The sequence below is a fragment of the Bombus vancouverensis genome, chromosome 5, assembly GCF_051014615.1.
Source record: "Bombus vancouverensis nearcticus chromosome 5, iyBomVanc1_principal, whole genome shotgun sequence".
NCBI lineage: Eukaryota > Metazoa > Arthropoda > Insecta > Hymenoptera > Apidae > Bombus > Bombus vancouverensis.
Genome location: NC_134915.1, coordinates 18,711,191 through 18,728,792, shown reverse-complemented (window position 1 = coordinate 18,728,792; position 17,602 = coordinate 18,711,191). Strand labels below are relative to the sequence as shown.

Below are 17,602 nucleotides of genomic sequence, written 5' to 3'. Positions count from 1 at the left end.
TCTCGTCGCGGACGAGTAACTGATCGTGAAAACAACAAACAAACAAAAATGTGTGTCAAGGTAACTGCGAATGAGATTCGTGTAAATCGAACATAACAAATTTATGCATTCGTCAAATGAAAACGAAAGTTTTAGATATGACTCACTCGAGTATCTTTCTACGTTCCCATTTCCTAGTATTCGTAGAGATATTTCCTGAGCAACCGTATATCTGATTTTTCATCTTAAGGTTACTAGGTAATCGCTGTATCCTGAAATTGGCTTCCTTAAGCCTTTAAGCCCAAAAATGATTTCATTTACTCCGTATTCAAATATTTCGCGTATTACGCGAAATTTACCTCGACAAATGTTCGTAATTATCAAAATAAGAGACGAATTTGTGGAATAGAAGATATTCGATATTCTTATAGGTTGCAAGTGACTCGATAGGCGATGGTAACGTGTTTCAGAGTTTCCTCTGTTTGAAAAATTTTGTTCGAAACATAAATACAAGTAACAGTGCTTAGAAAACGAAAAGTATAAGTAATTCGCATTAGTTTCGTTCCTGCCATTCACTTGCTTCGCTCGTATAGAACGTACAAAGAAGTTTGCCTGTGAAACTCAATTATATCAGTGACGTGTTCAAAAATTCAACAATATCCGACTCGATGAAATTTCCTTCTTGCGCTGCTAAATGAGTACTGGTATCATTTTGAAGTATCCGAAGTAACTGAAGTCCGAAGAAACCTATATATGCCAAACTATATCGTGCAAGCCCGATATTCTCTTTATTCGTACTCAAACGATATTATTATCGTTCGACGTGTTATTTGACCAGGGATTAATACATTTATAAGTCATTTGTAATGTGTAATAAAATATTGCGCTTTGCTTCAATAGGCTACATACACGGTAAATATTCGTAACTTTTCAATATCTCACATAACGCTGGTAAAAAATGAAACATTGAATTAATTTACCAAGAATTTTCCATCGGTAACGTCAACTATCGTCGAGATCGGAGAAACGTAGAAAAAGTGAGACGATCGATGTCCAGAGGATTCACCTTGTTCGCGGCCCGTTACGATTGCTATGCGTATTTAAGAAATGTTGGCGTCCCGTCAAATTGACTGACACCGATCCATCGAACAAAGGATTCTTTCTTCATCGACAAAAAGTACCGTTGTTTGAAGAAATTGCATAATAGAGCCTGCATCGGTTTGTTCTCAGCGGGTCGTCGGGTACCACCTTGGTTAAACTTCTTGCCAAGAAGTCGTCTAGCAACATTGACCAATGACCATCGTCTGGTGACCAGATTCTGAGGCCACGAAGAGTACCGTAAGAATATTCACGTGTAGGTAAAACAGGGGGGGTAGTGTCCGGTCAACGCTCTTGCGCTCCTTGGTTAATGTATATAAGAGAAGCGGTTTGAACCATGTTCACGGCAGATCAACGGTAGACATGATCGGCAAGATAGTTCTGATACTTTCGGCTTTGGCTCTGGCTCGAGCCCAGATACCCAGTCTGGGTTTCTGTCCAGATTACGTACCTATGGCGAACTTTGACATGTCTAAGGTGAGTACAGTTGACCAGTCGGCCATTGCAAACTTAACAATTCAATAGTTACTTTAAAAGCGTTGCTTCCATCGAAATGGAATATTCTTTGATATTTTATGTGTCCACGTTACAGTTTTAAAAATGCTTTAACCCTATCGCGTCCTTTGGATCCTTCTCTTCGATCTCGAAGATTTCTTAGGTTTCAAGAGAATAAAAGAATATCATTATAACGAACGAATTATTTTCACTGTTTTTTAGTTTTTGGGTATCTGGTACGAAGCTGAGAGATACTTTCAACTGACAGAAGTAGTATCACGATGCGTAATGGCAAATTACACGATGGGTCCTGACGGCAAGTACCGAGTCAGCAACGAAGTTACAAATAGATTGTAAGCATATTTGAAAAAGTTGAAAGAACTATCGTTTTATGGTTACTTTTCGCTTCGTTTATATTTTACATCACTCATCGAGTACGTTGTATAGTATCTGCGAAAAAATTTATAGTTTTTGATAGTATACCGATGTTTCAACCCTCGATAAAGCTGGTCACGATACCAGCGAATCTTTGAAGAGTACACTTGTTAAAAAACACGACTTACGTTTAATACCAGTAAACAGTAATAAACATGTATTCTTTGTTTTTCTTGTGTCTTTTAACGACTATGTAATCGGATCATTTAAATATGTATGTATAATTATTTAAACATTTAGCACGGGGATCAAGAGAGTGTTAGAGGGTGAAATCAAGAAAGCCGCCTCGAAAGCCGAAGAAGGAAAACTAATCGTAAAATACACGATACCATTGACTCCTGAAACCAAGTATTCTGTACTCGAAACGGACTACGATTCTTACGCGGTTCTGTGGAGTTGTTCCGGTATCGGTCCGTTCCATACGCAAAACGCCTGGGTTATGACAAGAGAAAGATTAGCACCGGGAACAGTCTTACAGAAGGTAAATTTCACTTATATTTACAGATTTCATTTTTATTTAAAGCGTAAATTCCTACTTTAAATTCCTTTAAATCCTCCTTCTTTTCAGAAACAAAATTTTATTTAAATTCATTAAATATTCTACGCTAGTATTTACGTTTGCATTCTCTATCTATATATCGAAACATATACAGTTCATATACGTACTTTTTATACATTTCTACAAACCGAATCTCGTTTCATCCGATAAACACTCAGATATATAACTAATATTATGCAATCCTTACCTTTAATTTTAAAAATTAAATTAAATTATATATGACGAGGGATTTTATCATACAGTAGAAATATAATATAAACTTCTTTCCAAATAGGCTTACGCCGTCCTTGACAGTTACAAGATTTCCAAAACGTTCTTCGTAAAGACGGATCAGCAAGACTGTGCTTACTTAGATACGCCAAAACCACTGGAGACATCAGAGATACAAGGCGATCAAGCTCCTGTAGAAGCTCCGCAGAAAGATACCGAAAATGTTAGAGCCGCTGTAGTGCCAGATGCACCGGAAGTGATCGTCGAAATGAACACGAAGGAGGACGAAAAGTTGACGAAAAAGTCTCAAACTGCTGAAAACGCGAAGAAGAAAGCGGTTAACACGGTTCCCGTTCGAATCATGGAAGTGGCTGACGCCGTGAAAGAAGATATACCGACGAAGAATGCGAAGATAAAAGAGGAGAAAAACGACGAGCCTATGAAAGAGGGAGTCGACGAAAATATGAAGCAAGTGGAAAAGATTGCGTGAAAATAACGCTTGAAAATGAAATTTATACTCGTCTCGTTCGAGACACTTCGCGTAGATTATTATCGTTTAGTTCAGTTTCGGGCTTGTAGCGGTTTCGTTCTGTCGAAACCAGTCTCGCCTGAGTTTCATGTTCGTTATTCATTCATTTCCAAGGATTATCACTTTCATGGTTCGTGGAGGGATAGGAGGGTATTTGTTTTAATTTTTGTACAAATGTAAAAAAAAAGAACGATAAAAGTTAAATAAATTGTTACATAAAACGTTGCTATGAAATTCTGATGCACTTATATTTTTCTTCCCATTTCGTTTTTCGGTTACCAGTGAATCGTAGATTAAGCGAAAGAAGACACGAAAGAAAGGGTATAAAATAACGATTTATCATTAGATATCTTGTTTGGAAAATGGTAATTACACGAATACAAACTAGATATGTGTTCATACAATTTGAAAAATGATAAACTATTTAATATGTAGTCTTCGATGTTAACGATAGGATGAACAAGGATGTATAAAACGATGGATAACGGGACCCTTAATAAGGAATTTCAATTTTGATCGATGCTCTCTTCTTCAGTCTTTTGCAAATATTTTAATTTCACGTTTATAAGAAAGTACAGTAACGACTTAAAAATAACGTTATGTAAATAAACGTAACTAGCCATACTCTAGATTTGAAAAATACTTACGACAATGTTTAATTATATTTAGTTCCATTCTCCGAGTACGATGAATAGATATCGTAATAGACCAAATACCATAACAATGGACAAAATAACAGAGCTACTATTTAGTCGATGGATCTGTCCGATGAGTCAAGACGTTTCAACGTTGGTTCAACAAACGCAAACAACGAGGAAATGTGTGAAATGATAGAAACATAGCAACGAAGAAAAAATAATAGAGCTGGCTATTACAATAATCTACCGTTCTTTTTAATATTTTCAAAATGTAAGACATTCGATACGAAAGGCCCTGATTGTACATTGTCCATTTCACGCGTGAATTACATTTGACTAAAAGTTTCGAAAACTGGTTGCGGGAAATTCGTCTGATCGAAATTAGATCTGAAAAAAATCGGTTAACAGCCGATTAGTCGCTGGTAAATTCGAACCACAGGCCTGGGGTTTCTTGAACCTGCGGCGTACCGTTAGTGACCCACTAACTGACAGAAATCTTCCGAACGCATCCAGTCAGCCTTCACGGCTCCGTCTGCGTAAGCGGAAGGTACAAAGAACGGGAAGACCAGTCACTGGCGGACAGTTCGTCGCGTGAGAAGTGTCACTGCCAACCCCGATCAGTTCCTCCAGTTGTCAAGTTTCAGCGTGTACAACGGTTGTCAATCCGGTACGTGACCCATTCGAATCAGTTCAATTCGTGACTCTCATAATTTTTTTACATTACGGTCAAAGATCGCAGTGTTCTTCCTCTCGTACGCATTGCATACAAAGAGACGATACGATTACAATTGGCGCATAAATGTCGATGCTCGCTGATTACAATGGTAAAGATATGGAAGAATGCAACATTGTTGTATCCCTCTTCTGAAATAAAAATGCGAATTTTAAAAACAAATTTTTCGTGTTAATACGATTTTAACTATTATGTACTTTTATTGCCTATTTTCTATTCTTTCTTTCTCATTGAATGGTTCGTTGCGAAAGAAAATACGGTTGTTATAGTTAAAACAAGTTACGATTTTTATTTAGAAATAACGCAAATTCATAACCTACTTCTAAATGAAACAAATTCATTTTTAGAGCTGCAAATATAACGTTGTATAGAATTCGAAATTAATTGCTTTTTATTTTCTCTAGAGAGATATATAAATAAAGAAAGATGTTTGTACGTATTTGCAATGCTAACGTTACTGCCATTACCACAGTTCGAACATTAAAAGTTAACTGTTCTTTCGAAACGCGATTCCGGTATACGTGGTATCTTGTCTGCAGAAGGTATTTGCAACTGTTGTATATGCAAAAGGCGCACATTGCATACTGATATATGATGTACAATTGTACGTAAAAGACGCGTGAAGGGAAGATGCCAATTCATGAGGGTAAAGAATATACAGCTTCCTTAATAGATCCAAAGAAACGTGGGTTGTTCTATTCGATTTAAAGGTATTTTAGTTTTATAGACTTAGAAATATCATTGAACGTTATGTGTACCGTTTGTTGATAATTTTTTGCTATTCACTGAGTAGTTTCATGATTGCATTAGCGAAAAAATCATCTTTCTTGTTCACGTAAAAATATTTTATACAAATATTTAAAATCGAATAGTAAAAAATGGAGCAAATTCTTGATGAATGTCGAGTATCTTTTATCCGTGTACTGTGCGTCCGTTAGTTTCGTCTTATTGTTAGCCGTAGGAAGATTGTACGCAAACTCGTGTAATCTGTTAACTGGATTCCTTAATCAAAAACTTCTATAATTACGAAATTCGCGATTAACGAAGGCAAATCAAGTTGTGTTAATTTTAATTCTTGCAAACGTTGATACAACGCGATTTATTTTCAAGAAAAATAATACAGCACGTAAAAAGATAAAGAATCTCTATAAAATAAAAAATTATTATGTTTAAGAAAGTGACAGTTCAAACGACGAATTAACTCGTCTTCTCGCCTCTAATATCGAAAATTGAACTAATTCGATAATTCTGGTTACAGAAGAGACGATGCTGCGGATATATTTACTTTTAATTATTGCAAGTGCTGCAATAGCACAAGTACCGTTTTTGGGCTCGTGTCCTACCGTGGAAACCATACAGAATTTCGATATGGAAAGGGTATGTATGATAATCGCGTATTTCAAAGTCTATTATGTCGACTAGAAACTAGAATAGATTTCTTGTACATACCTGCGTTATTGACTTACTTATGAGGTAATGCAACCTGCATTTAGAAAGTTGTCCTCAATAGGACATCGATACACATAGGATATAACGAGAGATAGATATGTAAAGTATAGAAGGTCAAAGATGATTTGTTCGGACTTTCTTTAAGGCTTATCCTTTTTAAATAAATACGCGTGTTCCGCTGTTTTTCAGTACTTGGGCAAATGGTACGAGATCGAGAAGTACTTTGCATTCTTCGAGTTTGGTGGAAAATGCGTAACTGCTACTTACAATATAACAGACGATAGTAACTCGATCAACATTTTGAATAAGCAGATATCCGCTTTGTGAGTATAGTCAACAATTTATTTTTTATAACACATTTTAATTGTTAGGTTTTTAGTTAAGGTTAATTTCTAGCTTTTTTAAAGATAGCACATAATATTTGTGCTCGAAAAATGTGCAAAACATGTCAAAATATATTTAATAGAAATTTCAAGAATGAAATATCATTTACTATACAATTTTGGTAGAGGAATTTAGAGATATTTAATAAAAGATACTTTTACAGCCACACTGTTATATTACACTTTGTGTTGTATTGAATTATAAACTTTCTTCAAATTTACAATTGTTCATTCATGACGAATGTATGTAAAATATAATACTTCCTTCCGTTAAATAACAAAATGAAAATTAATAACAATAACGTTTAGTGAAATAGTTTGATAAAATTGCATATATTATTATTTATTCAGGACTGGAGTTTCTTCGAGTATCGAAGGAGTTGGAAAACCTGTTCTTAAAGTGGAAGACGCAAAATTAACTGTTTCGTTCCCAAGTATGCCTCTTCCATTAGATGCACCTTATTGGATTCTCGATACCGATTATACAACCTACTCTGTTGTATGGAGTTGTTCAAATTTCGGCGTGTTCAGGTAAATGTTCAAGGAAGTAAAATTACATAACAAATATACCTTAATATTTCAAAGTAGTAATTATTTTAACATGCATAATACATAATAATAACAATATACGTAATACGTAAAGATAGAGAATTACTGGTGAAAAATATGAAAAGTCGCATTACCTATATTTTACAAAAAGGCAATTTTAAAATTCGCTATGTTATCAAACAATTTCACGTGAATATTATCTTTTCACTTGATCGGTGTACTAAGTATGCAGTTCTGTTACTTTTCTTAACATTTAAACGACATTAATGTGAAATATATGGACTAGTATTATTTAAGTTAAATTAAAATAACAACCGTATCAATATTGTTGGCTTTTTATGAATTATTTCGTAATAAAATATTTATTTTAAGCCACCAAATGACGTATAAGTCAGAAAATCAATAAAAATGGGCTTGTAATATTTTCCCCCTGTGATTTTCATATCCTGTTATTACTTATTTTCGAGGAAATTGTTTGTACATTATTTTAGTAGTATTATTCCAGTAGAGAATAGAGAGTTACACATTAATATAGTAAATTTATTACTGTATGTATTTCAGTACAAGGAATGTTTGGATCATGGCAAGAGAACCAAAGCCATTGGTTTCTGTTTTAGAGAAAGCTTATCAAATATTGGATAAAAATAACATTAGTAGAGCATATTTTATTCGAACTGATCAGAAAAACTGTCCTATAGGAAACTAAATAATATTGTACTAAATATCAAAACACATTTGTTTAAATAACATAGTTTTATTTCATTGCAGAATAAGTTGTGACGTTCCTTCGAAATAAATAGGTTTCGAAGAGTACCAATTATAAATTATGATAATTATAAATTATGACTGTGTGTGCTCAATTTAATCCGTGATTATTTAGTTATTGATCTTTAGCTGTTGCGTTTGTGTCGAGTAGCGCGATATGATATACGTACATGACTCACATTATCGAACGTCGATAAAGAAAATTGGTAATTGAATACTTTTAATTTTAATATACTCTTCTTTCTACAGTCGAATAGTTTTTATTATTTTTGATCTCTTATTATTATGATTTAATTTTGCTGTAAAATTCACGATACTGTCGAACAATTTTAAATCCGCAGCTATCCGTTTAGATAATTAAAACGTGCTAAAATTTCTATCCATATTAAAAATTAAAGAACATTATTTATTTAATATTGTTGTATTTTAGAATGATGCATTGTTATATTTATTGTATTTATTTATCTATTTATGTTATATTAAACGTAATGGCGTAAAATATGATAAACTAAGAAATGTACTAAAGTGTATGATAATAAAGCACTTTCATATATAATAGAACTTGTTTTATAACCGTAAATATTATACAATTACTCAAAGCATTGACACACAGAATATCATCAGAACTATAAAGTATATCTGAATAAATATCCCAAATTACGTTTTTAAACTAACAATAAATAATGTACATGACTTCCATACATATAGTAACATTATATACATATACTCCTTAATCAAACACGTAAACACGTATAATTGGTATTGAAAACCACTATATATTACAATGTACTTTTCTTTCTATGACGGTCCTTGAAATCTTTTTATACTTTATAATATACATTTTATTATTTTCCTTTGAAATCTGCAGAAGTTCTACGCGTGCACCATTAGATGTCGCAGTGCACGCCGATATTCAGAAATCAACAATAATTCAAAAATGATAACTTGAAGTCGGTACTATTACGAGAAAATGTTTTTAGCCAATATCTTAATACAGCAATAAGTAGAAATAATAAATACCAATTTGAACGAATGAATTCGAAGCATAGCATAATAAAACCATATATTTATGATAAACATGTATAAAGAAACTTTCATAACGGTGGTATTAGATTGCAATTTGTTATTTAGTTCTCTTCTGCACGAGCAACTAACAACTGTAAACACATATAAAAATAGAGAAATGATATAAAGAATAAAATGATGAAAGTATACCTATAGTGATTTTTCACACGGTACTACTACATATAATATGTATATACGGAAAGTACACATGTGCTCGAATCGCTGCTTTCTCCCACGTTAAAAATGCAGGAAATAGATCCGAAAGAAATAAATCGAGCGTCAACTAATGAAAACACCGCGTCACAATACTGTTAAATTAAACAAATAAAGCATGGAATATTTGGCCGCGTGTTAGGTCTATCCCTAACGCTTCGTCACGTGGCGTCCGTACAAACAGACACCATTCAATTGCGGAATCTGCAGGATGTCGTCAGCGATGCATTGTGTATCGAAAAAGATGAATCAAAAGATCCCACGAACCAACCCCAGATTGAAAAAACAGAATTGCGTGGAAAAAGGGGCGCATACGTATGCGTATATAGCAAGTAAACCCAACGCAAGCCAACATCTAACTATGGTTAGTTAAATACATCTTGTAGCCTCCTAAAATATAGCTACTTAGTTAAATAACGAAGCACCGTATCTATTGTCTTCGATCTAAAACTATCATGGTGAGAAATTTTGTGTCAACGACACAATTTTGTAGAACGAGTTTGTACATAGTTACTTCCATCTTTCCATTGGTATCCAGTAGTTAGTCGTTTAGAGGCGACAACAAGGATCGTTTTCTCTCCTAGGAATAGGTGTTTCTGTAATCAGTAGGATCACGAGCGATAAATTAAAATGCGGTAGAATTTAAATCAGAATATCTGAATAGGTAGGCAAAAACTCTGTCCGAGAACCAACAGGTCTCCTTTCGAATTTATCCGACTATCCTTTTCATCTCTAACTGCTCTTACACACGAAATAAAGCGAAAGACAAACGGCGAGGGGAACAAGAAGAAGGCGAATTCTGCGGAAAGAGCGAGAGAAGAGAGGACGGAGGATAGCGCGATCGTCTTTCTCTCGAGGGCCCAAATATCCGCGTGGGCCTTTTGGTTTCCGAGCAGCACCGGCCCCTAATAACAGGGTACACCGAGGCTAAACAAACATACACGCCCCTGGCATCTCTCGTTGAAAGAACACACGAGAAGAAATGTAAAACAAAACAAAAGAAGCAGAAACAATTTAGCCACGCCACTTAAAGGATGCAAGGTGGAGTATGATAGGTACTGAAAGATTCAACAGAAAATCAAGTACATGCCTCGTTTCACCGAAGTATACGTCGTTCGTAAATTTTAATCCATCAGATAAGAATAAAAAGCAGCAGGAGTAAAGAACCAACAAAAATCTAGATTCTGATGTTTATTAAAATTACAGTGCTGTAATCTCAAAAGATACTTACTCGAATACCTGATAGAACACGATGTACTTGTCAGAAATAAAGAGAAATATGTTAAACGTGTAATATTTGAGCGTAAAATACGGTCCATAAACCGTTAACGTAAAACGGTATGGCATAATTGCTAATTGCAATCGTGAATAACAAACGTTTGCTTCGCCACTCTTTCCTTAACATCCACGATTTAATCGAAAAGGAAGAAGACGTATATTGTCTTCGATAATCGATTCGGAGAATTCGTTCAGTTAGCAATTATAACTAAATTATAATTACGTAACGAGTTCATTGCTTGAATCTATGGTAATTGATTCCTTTCGGTACGTGCGGTGAACGAAGAAATCAGGTCATGCTGAGAAATTCACTTACAATATCGAGTTATGTAAGAGAAGTTTAATGCAGTTACTGTTACAGCAAAATTAAAAACAACGATTAGCGCTATTACGTAGATTGAATAAAATAGTTTTGAAAAATAAAAAAAGGTACCGTTATTCTTCACAAAGGTGGATTAAAAGGAGTGTACTTCTGACATTTCCTGTCGATTCTTCTCGTATTACTTCACCATTTCTTAAAATGAAAGCCAAAACGTACATATAGAGCTTGGAAAGATCTTAGGCCTGCCATGTAATCAAGGAAAGTAAAGAACGAGAGAGAATAGAACGCTTGTCGGCAGACATCGCATCTTCGAGTTTAGTATTGTTTCTGAATAAGCACTGCTATTGTGTATATGCACTTACGGTTTTCTCAATATTCTCGAATACGTTTGAACGTCTCTTTCTTCGTTTCAAGACATTCTTTATTTTATTTTAAATTTCAACGATTACGCACAACTATAGGTAGGTCTTATAACTTGCGGACCGAGTCATACCGAAGCACCATATTTCATTGGATAAGAACGTATTCCTAAAATATCGCATAGGCTTCTTAATCTAAATGGAAATACGTAGCGTGAAAGCTAAATGCCTTAAGGGCCGATCCATTTGTCTCTAGCACGTGCAAAAGACCGGCGAAGAGACGCGCAAAATGCGAGAGTACAAGAGTTTGAGTAAAAAGACGCGAAAAAGAGGAAGGAGACGAAGAAGAGGAAGAAGGAGGAGAGGACGAAGAATATAAGAAAGAAGAAAGCGAAGACGAAGGTAGATGAGACAAGAGCCATTCTGGTTTGTGGGCACAGCCGCTGCCTGCAGCCCACAATTATGATAATAGCCCCTGGTCCTGAGTCTTGTTAGTCCAACGTGGAACCATCTCCTTTTATCTATATCTTCTTATTTTCAGACTCACCATGCTACACCCTCTGCTTACTACAATTTCCACTTTCACCCCTTTGCATCGTTGTGAGGTCAGGTGGAGTCAGATTGATGGAATTTTGCCAGAAGAATATATCAAAGTTTATCTTTGAATAAATACTCTGAAAGTTTTAGTGTAAATTTTATGTATTTTAAACATGAAGTGTGTTTACCACGTTGTTTACCATCTGAAAATTGAAACCCACCAGCTTTATTAACTTCGCTTTTTATAATAAAACAACTTGTAGTTGATTACAATGTATCGTTTCGATCTAAACGTTGAAAACAAAAAAATGTTGTTACACACGAGCAGTATACTGTTGGTACAATGATACAGAGATAAAACGAAATGTAAAAAATACAAATAGGCGTGTATGTGCATAAGTTTCAAGTTACGTGGCGTTACAGAAGCATTAAAGAGCCAATCGGACCGTAAATGCACGTGAGGAAAACAGAGGTACTCAAAGAGTAATTAAAACGCGTGTACAAACGTTTTCGTCTCGTTAATTAAAATTAAACCGAGCGATCCGCGTTTCCTTGAACTATACTGTGTAAGGCTGTTCTGAACGGTTTTGTGTTTTAATAGATTGAAGGCAGCTAGGAACGCGTACAAGGAATAAGAATATAGGCAGGCAGAGTGTCGGCATCGGTCGTGAATACAAGGAGCATGCAGTATGTACGTACTTACATACGGTCGCGTCTGTAAACGTTGTAAAAGGCGATAGCAAACGGAGCACGTTTTAATCCACTTTTCAACGCACCGTCGTCGTCGGGCCTTTTGACACTGCGGAAAGCGTTAATTGGAGACTGCGCCACTGCGATCGGGCAAAGAAAACCTTTCAAAGCGGGGTCCCTTCGTGTGATAGTGCCAGCAGCTTTTTTTCAGGATAAGTAGAAAATGCCGTTTCTTCCTTCTTGTGCACCGTACTGCCTATACGTCAACCTGACTTTACCGATGTCGCGTCAAAGCTGCCTGGGAACCGTCACGATGTTCTTTTCAAAACTCGTACAATTTTGTTATATCTATATGTCCGCGCGTTATTACGCGCACATCATATATACACGAAACTTGAGAGAAAGTCTTCAGACATAGTCATCTACGTGGGAGATCAACGAGCGAAATGTCAGCTAGAAACGCATGTTTTCGACCGCAAAACTACAAGACAAAACATTGGACTAATACTACATTGGTACAGTGGTACTGTGTGCGTATGTGTGTGTAATTCTATAAAAGTTGAAGAAATTGATATATTTGTAGCGCTATGATAAATTACTTTTTTAAAAATCATAGGCCACTTTGTGGTCCTTCAATTTGTTTAGTGATTCTGTAAAGTATTTATTATTCTTGTACTTTTGATATGTAAATTAATTTATTTACATTTTTCAATAATATCGCGTTTACTTTTACATATCGTATCACTGTCTTGATCTTTGATAGAATCATCATTTGAAATTTTACATCAATCTATATCTCTTTTTGCATTTTTTAATTAAATTAATATTTAGAATTTATGTGAAAAATTGTATGAAATAACTTCTGTTTCAGAACGCTTACTTTGTTGTTTCTAAGTTGTAAATGCTCGTATAAACATCGAACGTTCGTTTGCATATGCATATATGTAATTGTTCGTGCAAAAATTATTGTTGTTATTACTTTCATACAAACACAACATATACGGTTGGAAGTACTTTTGCGATGAAAGATACGTTACTAAAGTTTTGAAGGAAGATATCTCTGCTTTTTCTCTACAGTAGCTACCACTGGGGTAATTTTGGATAAAACAAGAATTTCTAGACGACACAATCGTGGTATATGGCTGTTTGTTCAGATTAGGGCCGACAAAGGAAACTGTTCTCTCTCCTTAACTCTGTCTTGATTTAAGCGAAGCGCCCCGTATTTGCTCTAGATTAAATGGAGCTTCATGGCATAGCCCTCTCACAATCAGAGATATATACTAGGCCCTACTACAGTGCTTTATATTGTACATTGTATTCACAACCAAAGCAACCATGAAAATAATCGTTGTAAAAATTCTTACGATTCCTCGCAGACATATATGGCTGGTTCTTAAACTGCATATAAATTATAACGAAGTAAATTTATCAGTTGAACAAACAATCTAGGTATGTTCTTTTATCTATGTTCTTTGTTGTTATTTGCGCTTCTTATCGATTATATGACAATGGCTTTAATTATGCCTTTTAAGTTTAATAGCTTTAAATAACATAAGAAGAAAAATTGAGCGAATTTGTGTTTTTTATAGACAGGACACAGTATCACTGAAAGATCAAGTTTGAAGATGAATACATCTGAGAAATGTTGGTTATATAATAGAGAAACTAGTACTATTTTATTTTACCTTTTGTAGATAATTCCTCTTTTCTATTTCCATAAACTTCTCAGTTAGCTACAAATATTCAATAGAATTCTACTTGTTACCTTTTTCTGCTTCCTCGTTCACTTCCCTTTCTTGTACCTTCAGTCGCTCGTTTTGTCTGTTTTGCTTTCATAGCAGAACTTCTTGTCTTAGTTCATCTCTTGGTCCGTAATAATGACGTTCAGTAATCAGGCGCATCCTGATAGACTAGAACGAAGAGGAAAAAGAACTAAAGAGGGTCGTGATTTGTAAACGTCTATGTGGGCGTTCTCGCTACAAATTATGTAAATAACGAACATAGAAATTACAGATGACTCTACCCTGATCAAATTGAACGCTGCTGGATACAGCAATCTAGGTTTCGTGAAATCCAGGCTGCAGATATCGAGATTCTACTACTCCTTTGCAGTGTTAAATATGTATAATATAATAGGATTTCCATTAACAGGATCTGATTTAGGATTTCAACAATAAATTTTAAACAATATTACACAATTATTAAATAATAAATTAAACAATAAATTTTAAACAAAACGCTTCTGATTTGTCTCCATACAATTTTCTAATGAATTCCATAAGGTCAATAAGGTCGTCAGAAAGTATACACCACAGTTTATACCTTACAATTGAATTTTGCGTATTAGATGTTAATATATATAGACTTTGTTTTATTGAAAAAATTACGAATTACTAGTTTCTTATAATTATTTATTATTTTAAAGGTATTCTAGATATTATTTGGAATTAGTTACGTTGTAAGCATTTAAAAGAATTTATACAATAAAATTTCGTAACCTTCAGTTTTCAAGCTTCAGAATCATAGTATGTACATACGTACGTACAGCGTGTAAGCATGTCACGAAAATGCAACAAGTAACATCCGAGTGAACGAAACAAAAGCGCGCGCTGCAACTGATTCACGAGCCTCGTTTCGGTTCACTGATTTTCATAAAAAGTTAACTCAACACCTTCCGTGCACGTCGTACCGATTACAAGAACGAATGGTTGGTATCTCGAAAAATGTAGCCCGATTATCCTCCCTCGTAAATCTTAACGACTTTCTTGCGAATCTCAGTTTTAATTCTCTCGTTGGTTGCTGCTGCATCGAAAGACCGAGGCCATCCGATCCGTAGAACGCCTAGAACGTGCGTTTCTCGTGGGTGGACTTCGGCTGCGTTCGGCCGGACTCGGCCAGTTTCGGCTCGGTGAGCCTGCGTCGACCCCGCTCGACCCATGGCGGTCGGAGCACACAACTGGTTGTGGCTTTCACGAGGCAACTACCTACGTCGCGCGCTCTTCCTCCTCGCGTGTGCATTCTCGTTTCGTCTCTTATTTTCCGTTTAATCTTTAGCTCGTCTCTCGTACGCGTTGTCTCGTGAATAAACGGACACTGTCGAAGTAGTTGGTCAACATTTCATGCGTGTAATATCCCGAGTGCGGTTCACACGATTCAACGAGTTTCACGCGACGAACTGTCAAAAAATCTGGTTCGTTGAGAGAAGTCGTACGATATCATCGACGCTCCATGCCTATTCTCATCCGGTCGTGAATACCGTGGCGGAAAGCGGTGCTGTCACGTGCGTTTGTATTCGTGAAATCGGCACCGATTTACGATGGACCATGGACCATGAGTCGTGTTAGAAGACTTTAACGTTGTTTACAGCATAACGTATCTCGTGTTTACGACTACTCAGTACGTACAACCGGTTAAGCACGTGGTGGACACGATGCTCCTAAAATTGGCAGTGTTGCTGTTCGTTCTCGTGCGGCCAGGTGCAAGTTACTTCAACCTTTTTCTCAGCCAGGCAGAAGTGCGGAAACTAATGGGTAAGCAAAGGTGTACAATTCGTTTACGCTTGCATTCACGCTTCTACTAAGTCGCTGCGTCGTTCCTGAACATATTTTTTACTTATATGTCCTTGGTAAACCTTATTCACTATATATATATATAATATTCGATTAATATTCGATAAGAATTTTTTGTACGTCTAGAAGAAATATTTCGTTCATCTCGTTTTAACATCAACAAAATTGTTTATAGCGATGTCATCTTGATCTCTCAAAAAGTTCTGAGATCTTTGTTTACATAATAAGATTACTTTTGACATGTAGCGCTATATGATTTATTTTCATACATACACTTGATGTAAACATAAACAAAATACTTATTTTCGTAGATAAAACCACGTATCTTTACTTACATATCTTTACATGGTTGTATTTACAATATTAATGCGGACTACGTTATCAATCTATTGCGATGGCTGAAATTAATATTTTATTCTTCATAAGATATTAAGGTATCTAAAAGTTCTTAGAAACAGAGTGTCTTAATTTGACACTTATCTGTATTGTTGTAAAAATTATGCAATGATTTATTTTTCTATTTCTTTATGACATACAATAGATCAAAAGATTTTTAGACTATATCCAAAAAGACATCATTGTTTGGAATAACTTATATTATGCCGATATATATGTGATCTTTTTTAAGTGTACATCTTATATGCAATTTAAAAGAATTTTTTAGTCCGAGTAACTTAACCGACGAGAAAAAATTTAACTACCGATCAAAATCCCATTAAGATAGCGATTAGTGCATAGTATCGTAATTGAGCCGCGGACAGTGAGGAATCGATGACGTTAAAGGCTCCTAGTACCGAGATTTCACTCGGCTAATGAATAATTATCACCGCCTTACATTCATACGGCAAACCTATTGCCTTCGTCAACAGTTCAAAATTCTACGGAATTTAATATATAATAGTAGACTGCCGATATGCTTAATTGAGCATTGAAATGCTATAGGTCAAGTAGAGATAATTTACAACATAGCAAAAGTGTCATAAATCCTTGTACTTGAGTTAGTGGTAATTAATCGGTATCTGCTGTGATATAAAGGCTCATGTATGTGAGTATGTTGCGTGTAAAATTAGTTTGTAGAACTCGCTTCGCTACACATCTTTTCTTCAACAACATGTACGTGGCCTTTTTTTAGAAATTATTAGAAAAGAAGGGGTGTTCTAAGGATATATCATTAAAGTAACAAGCGCAAAAATGATGTTGTTGGAATCGAAAGGTAAGGAAAACAGCAGGGAATGCTCATTTTTAGCGATTTTACGGCATTTCAACTGAAAGTATGAAATTATTGACTCACAAAGGTTTATAAATAGACTGCAGATTCGTATGCATTTACGCCAAATTTAATCACGCAAGATATGTACAATGCATTTAAAATACAAAGTACAAAAGAATCTATAGTAGGATACTAATAATTTGGTAAGTAAAATGAATCTCTATTTGAAGATTCGTTTCTTTTTTTGCACTTGTAAAAATCTAAATTTGCATAAAAATCCTCAGTTTAGTTATAAAGCAAAAATGTCCACAGTGAGTCCAGTGGGTTAAACATTTTTCGTGATGGTTGAAAACAGAGTGTTCTTTCTCCACTTGAATGAAGCAAACAATGTACTCACTCTCTCTGCTTTCATTATTTTCTATTAGTGCAAATTCTTATCATGTTAAGGTCCTTTTTTACAATAATTATACATTATTAACCATTAATAATGATTAACTAATAATATCACTTTAGTGTAAGAAAGTTCTTATAAAATGT

General features: G+C 35.1%; 2 protein-coding genes and 1 long non-coding RNA gene across 7 annotated transcripts in view; 2 read left to right on the top strand and 1 right to left on the bottom strand.

Annotated features, from left to right (window-relative positions):
• Nucleotides 1-1,343: 1,343 nt before the first annotated feature.
• On the top strand, nt 1,344-8,070 carry LOC117158651 (uncharacterized). The gene is made up of 8 exons (XM_033337779.2): nt 1,344-1,554; nt 1,795-1,925; nt 2,248-2,488; nt 2,841-3,248; nt 5,940-6,053; nt 6,315-6,448; nt 6,860-7,039; nt 7,619-8,070. The coding sequence occupies exons 1-8, from the start codon at nt 1,441-1,443 to the stop codon at nt 7,761-7,763; spliced, it is 1,467 nt and encodes a 488-aa protein (XP_033193670.2). The 5' UTR covers nt 1,344-1,440; the 3' UTR covers nt 7,764-8,070.
• Nucleotides 8,071-8,479: 409 nt separating this feature from the next.
• LOC143302761 (uncharacterized) lies at nt 8,480-15,258 on the bottom strand. 5 transcript variants are annotated; one of them, XR_013058557.1, is made up of 5 exons: nt 14,832-15,258; nt 12,300-14,196; nt 11,818-11,883; nt 11,607-11,733; nt 8,480-9,696 (listed from the first exon to the last, which is right to left on the bottom strand). It is a non-coding gene; the product is annotated as an uncharacterized LOC143302761 (long non-coding RNA). The 5 variants fall into 5 exon arrangements; XR_013058558.1 differs by having other exon boundaries at nt 8,480-11,733; nt 12,300-12,584; nt 14,052-14,196; XR_013058556.1 differs by having other exon boundaries at nt 8,480-11,733; nt 12,296-14,196.
• dnt (tyrosine-protein kinase Dnt) overlaps nt 15,231-17,602 on the top strand; it is a 29,190-nt gene continuing 26,818 nt past the window's right edge. Inside the window, exon 1 of the mRNA XM_033337496.2 lies at nt 15,231-15,816. Coding sequence (XP_033193387.1) covers nt 15,717-15,816 — 100 coding nt within the window. The 5' untranslated portion in view covers nt 15,231-15,716. The remainder of the gene's footprint in view (nt 15,817-17,602) is intronic.

Excerpts from the sequence above, each read along its gene's own strand:
- LOC117158651 (XM_033337779.2), top strand. The coding sequence starts at position 1,441 with ATGATCGGCAAGATAGTTCTGATACTTTCGGCTTTGGCTCTGGCTCGA. Across the intron at positions 1,555-1,794 it reads CGAACTTTGACATGTCTAAG|TTTTTGGGTATCTGGTACGA; the intron begins GTGAGTACAGTT and ends ACTGTTTTTTAG. Across the intron at positions 7,040-7,618 it reads TCAAATTTCGGCGTGTTCAG|TACAAGGAATGTTTGGATCA; the intron begins GTAAATGTTCAA and ends TATGTATTTCAG.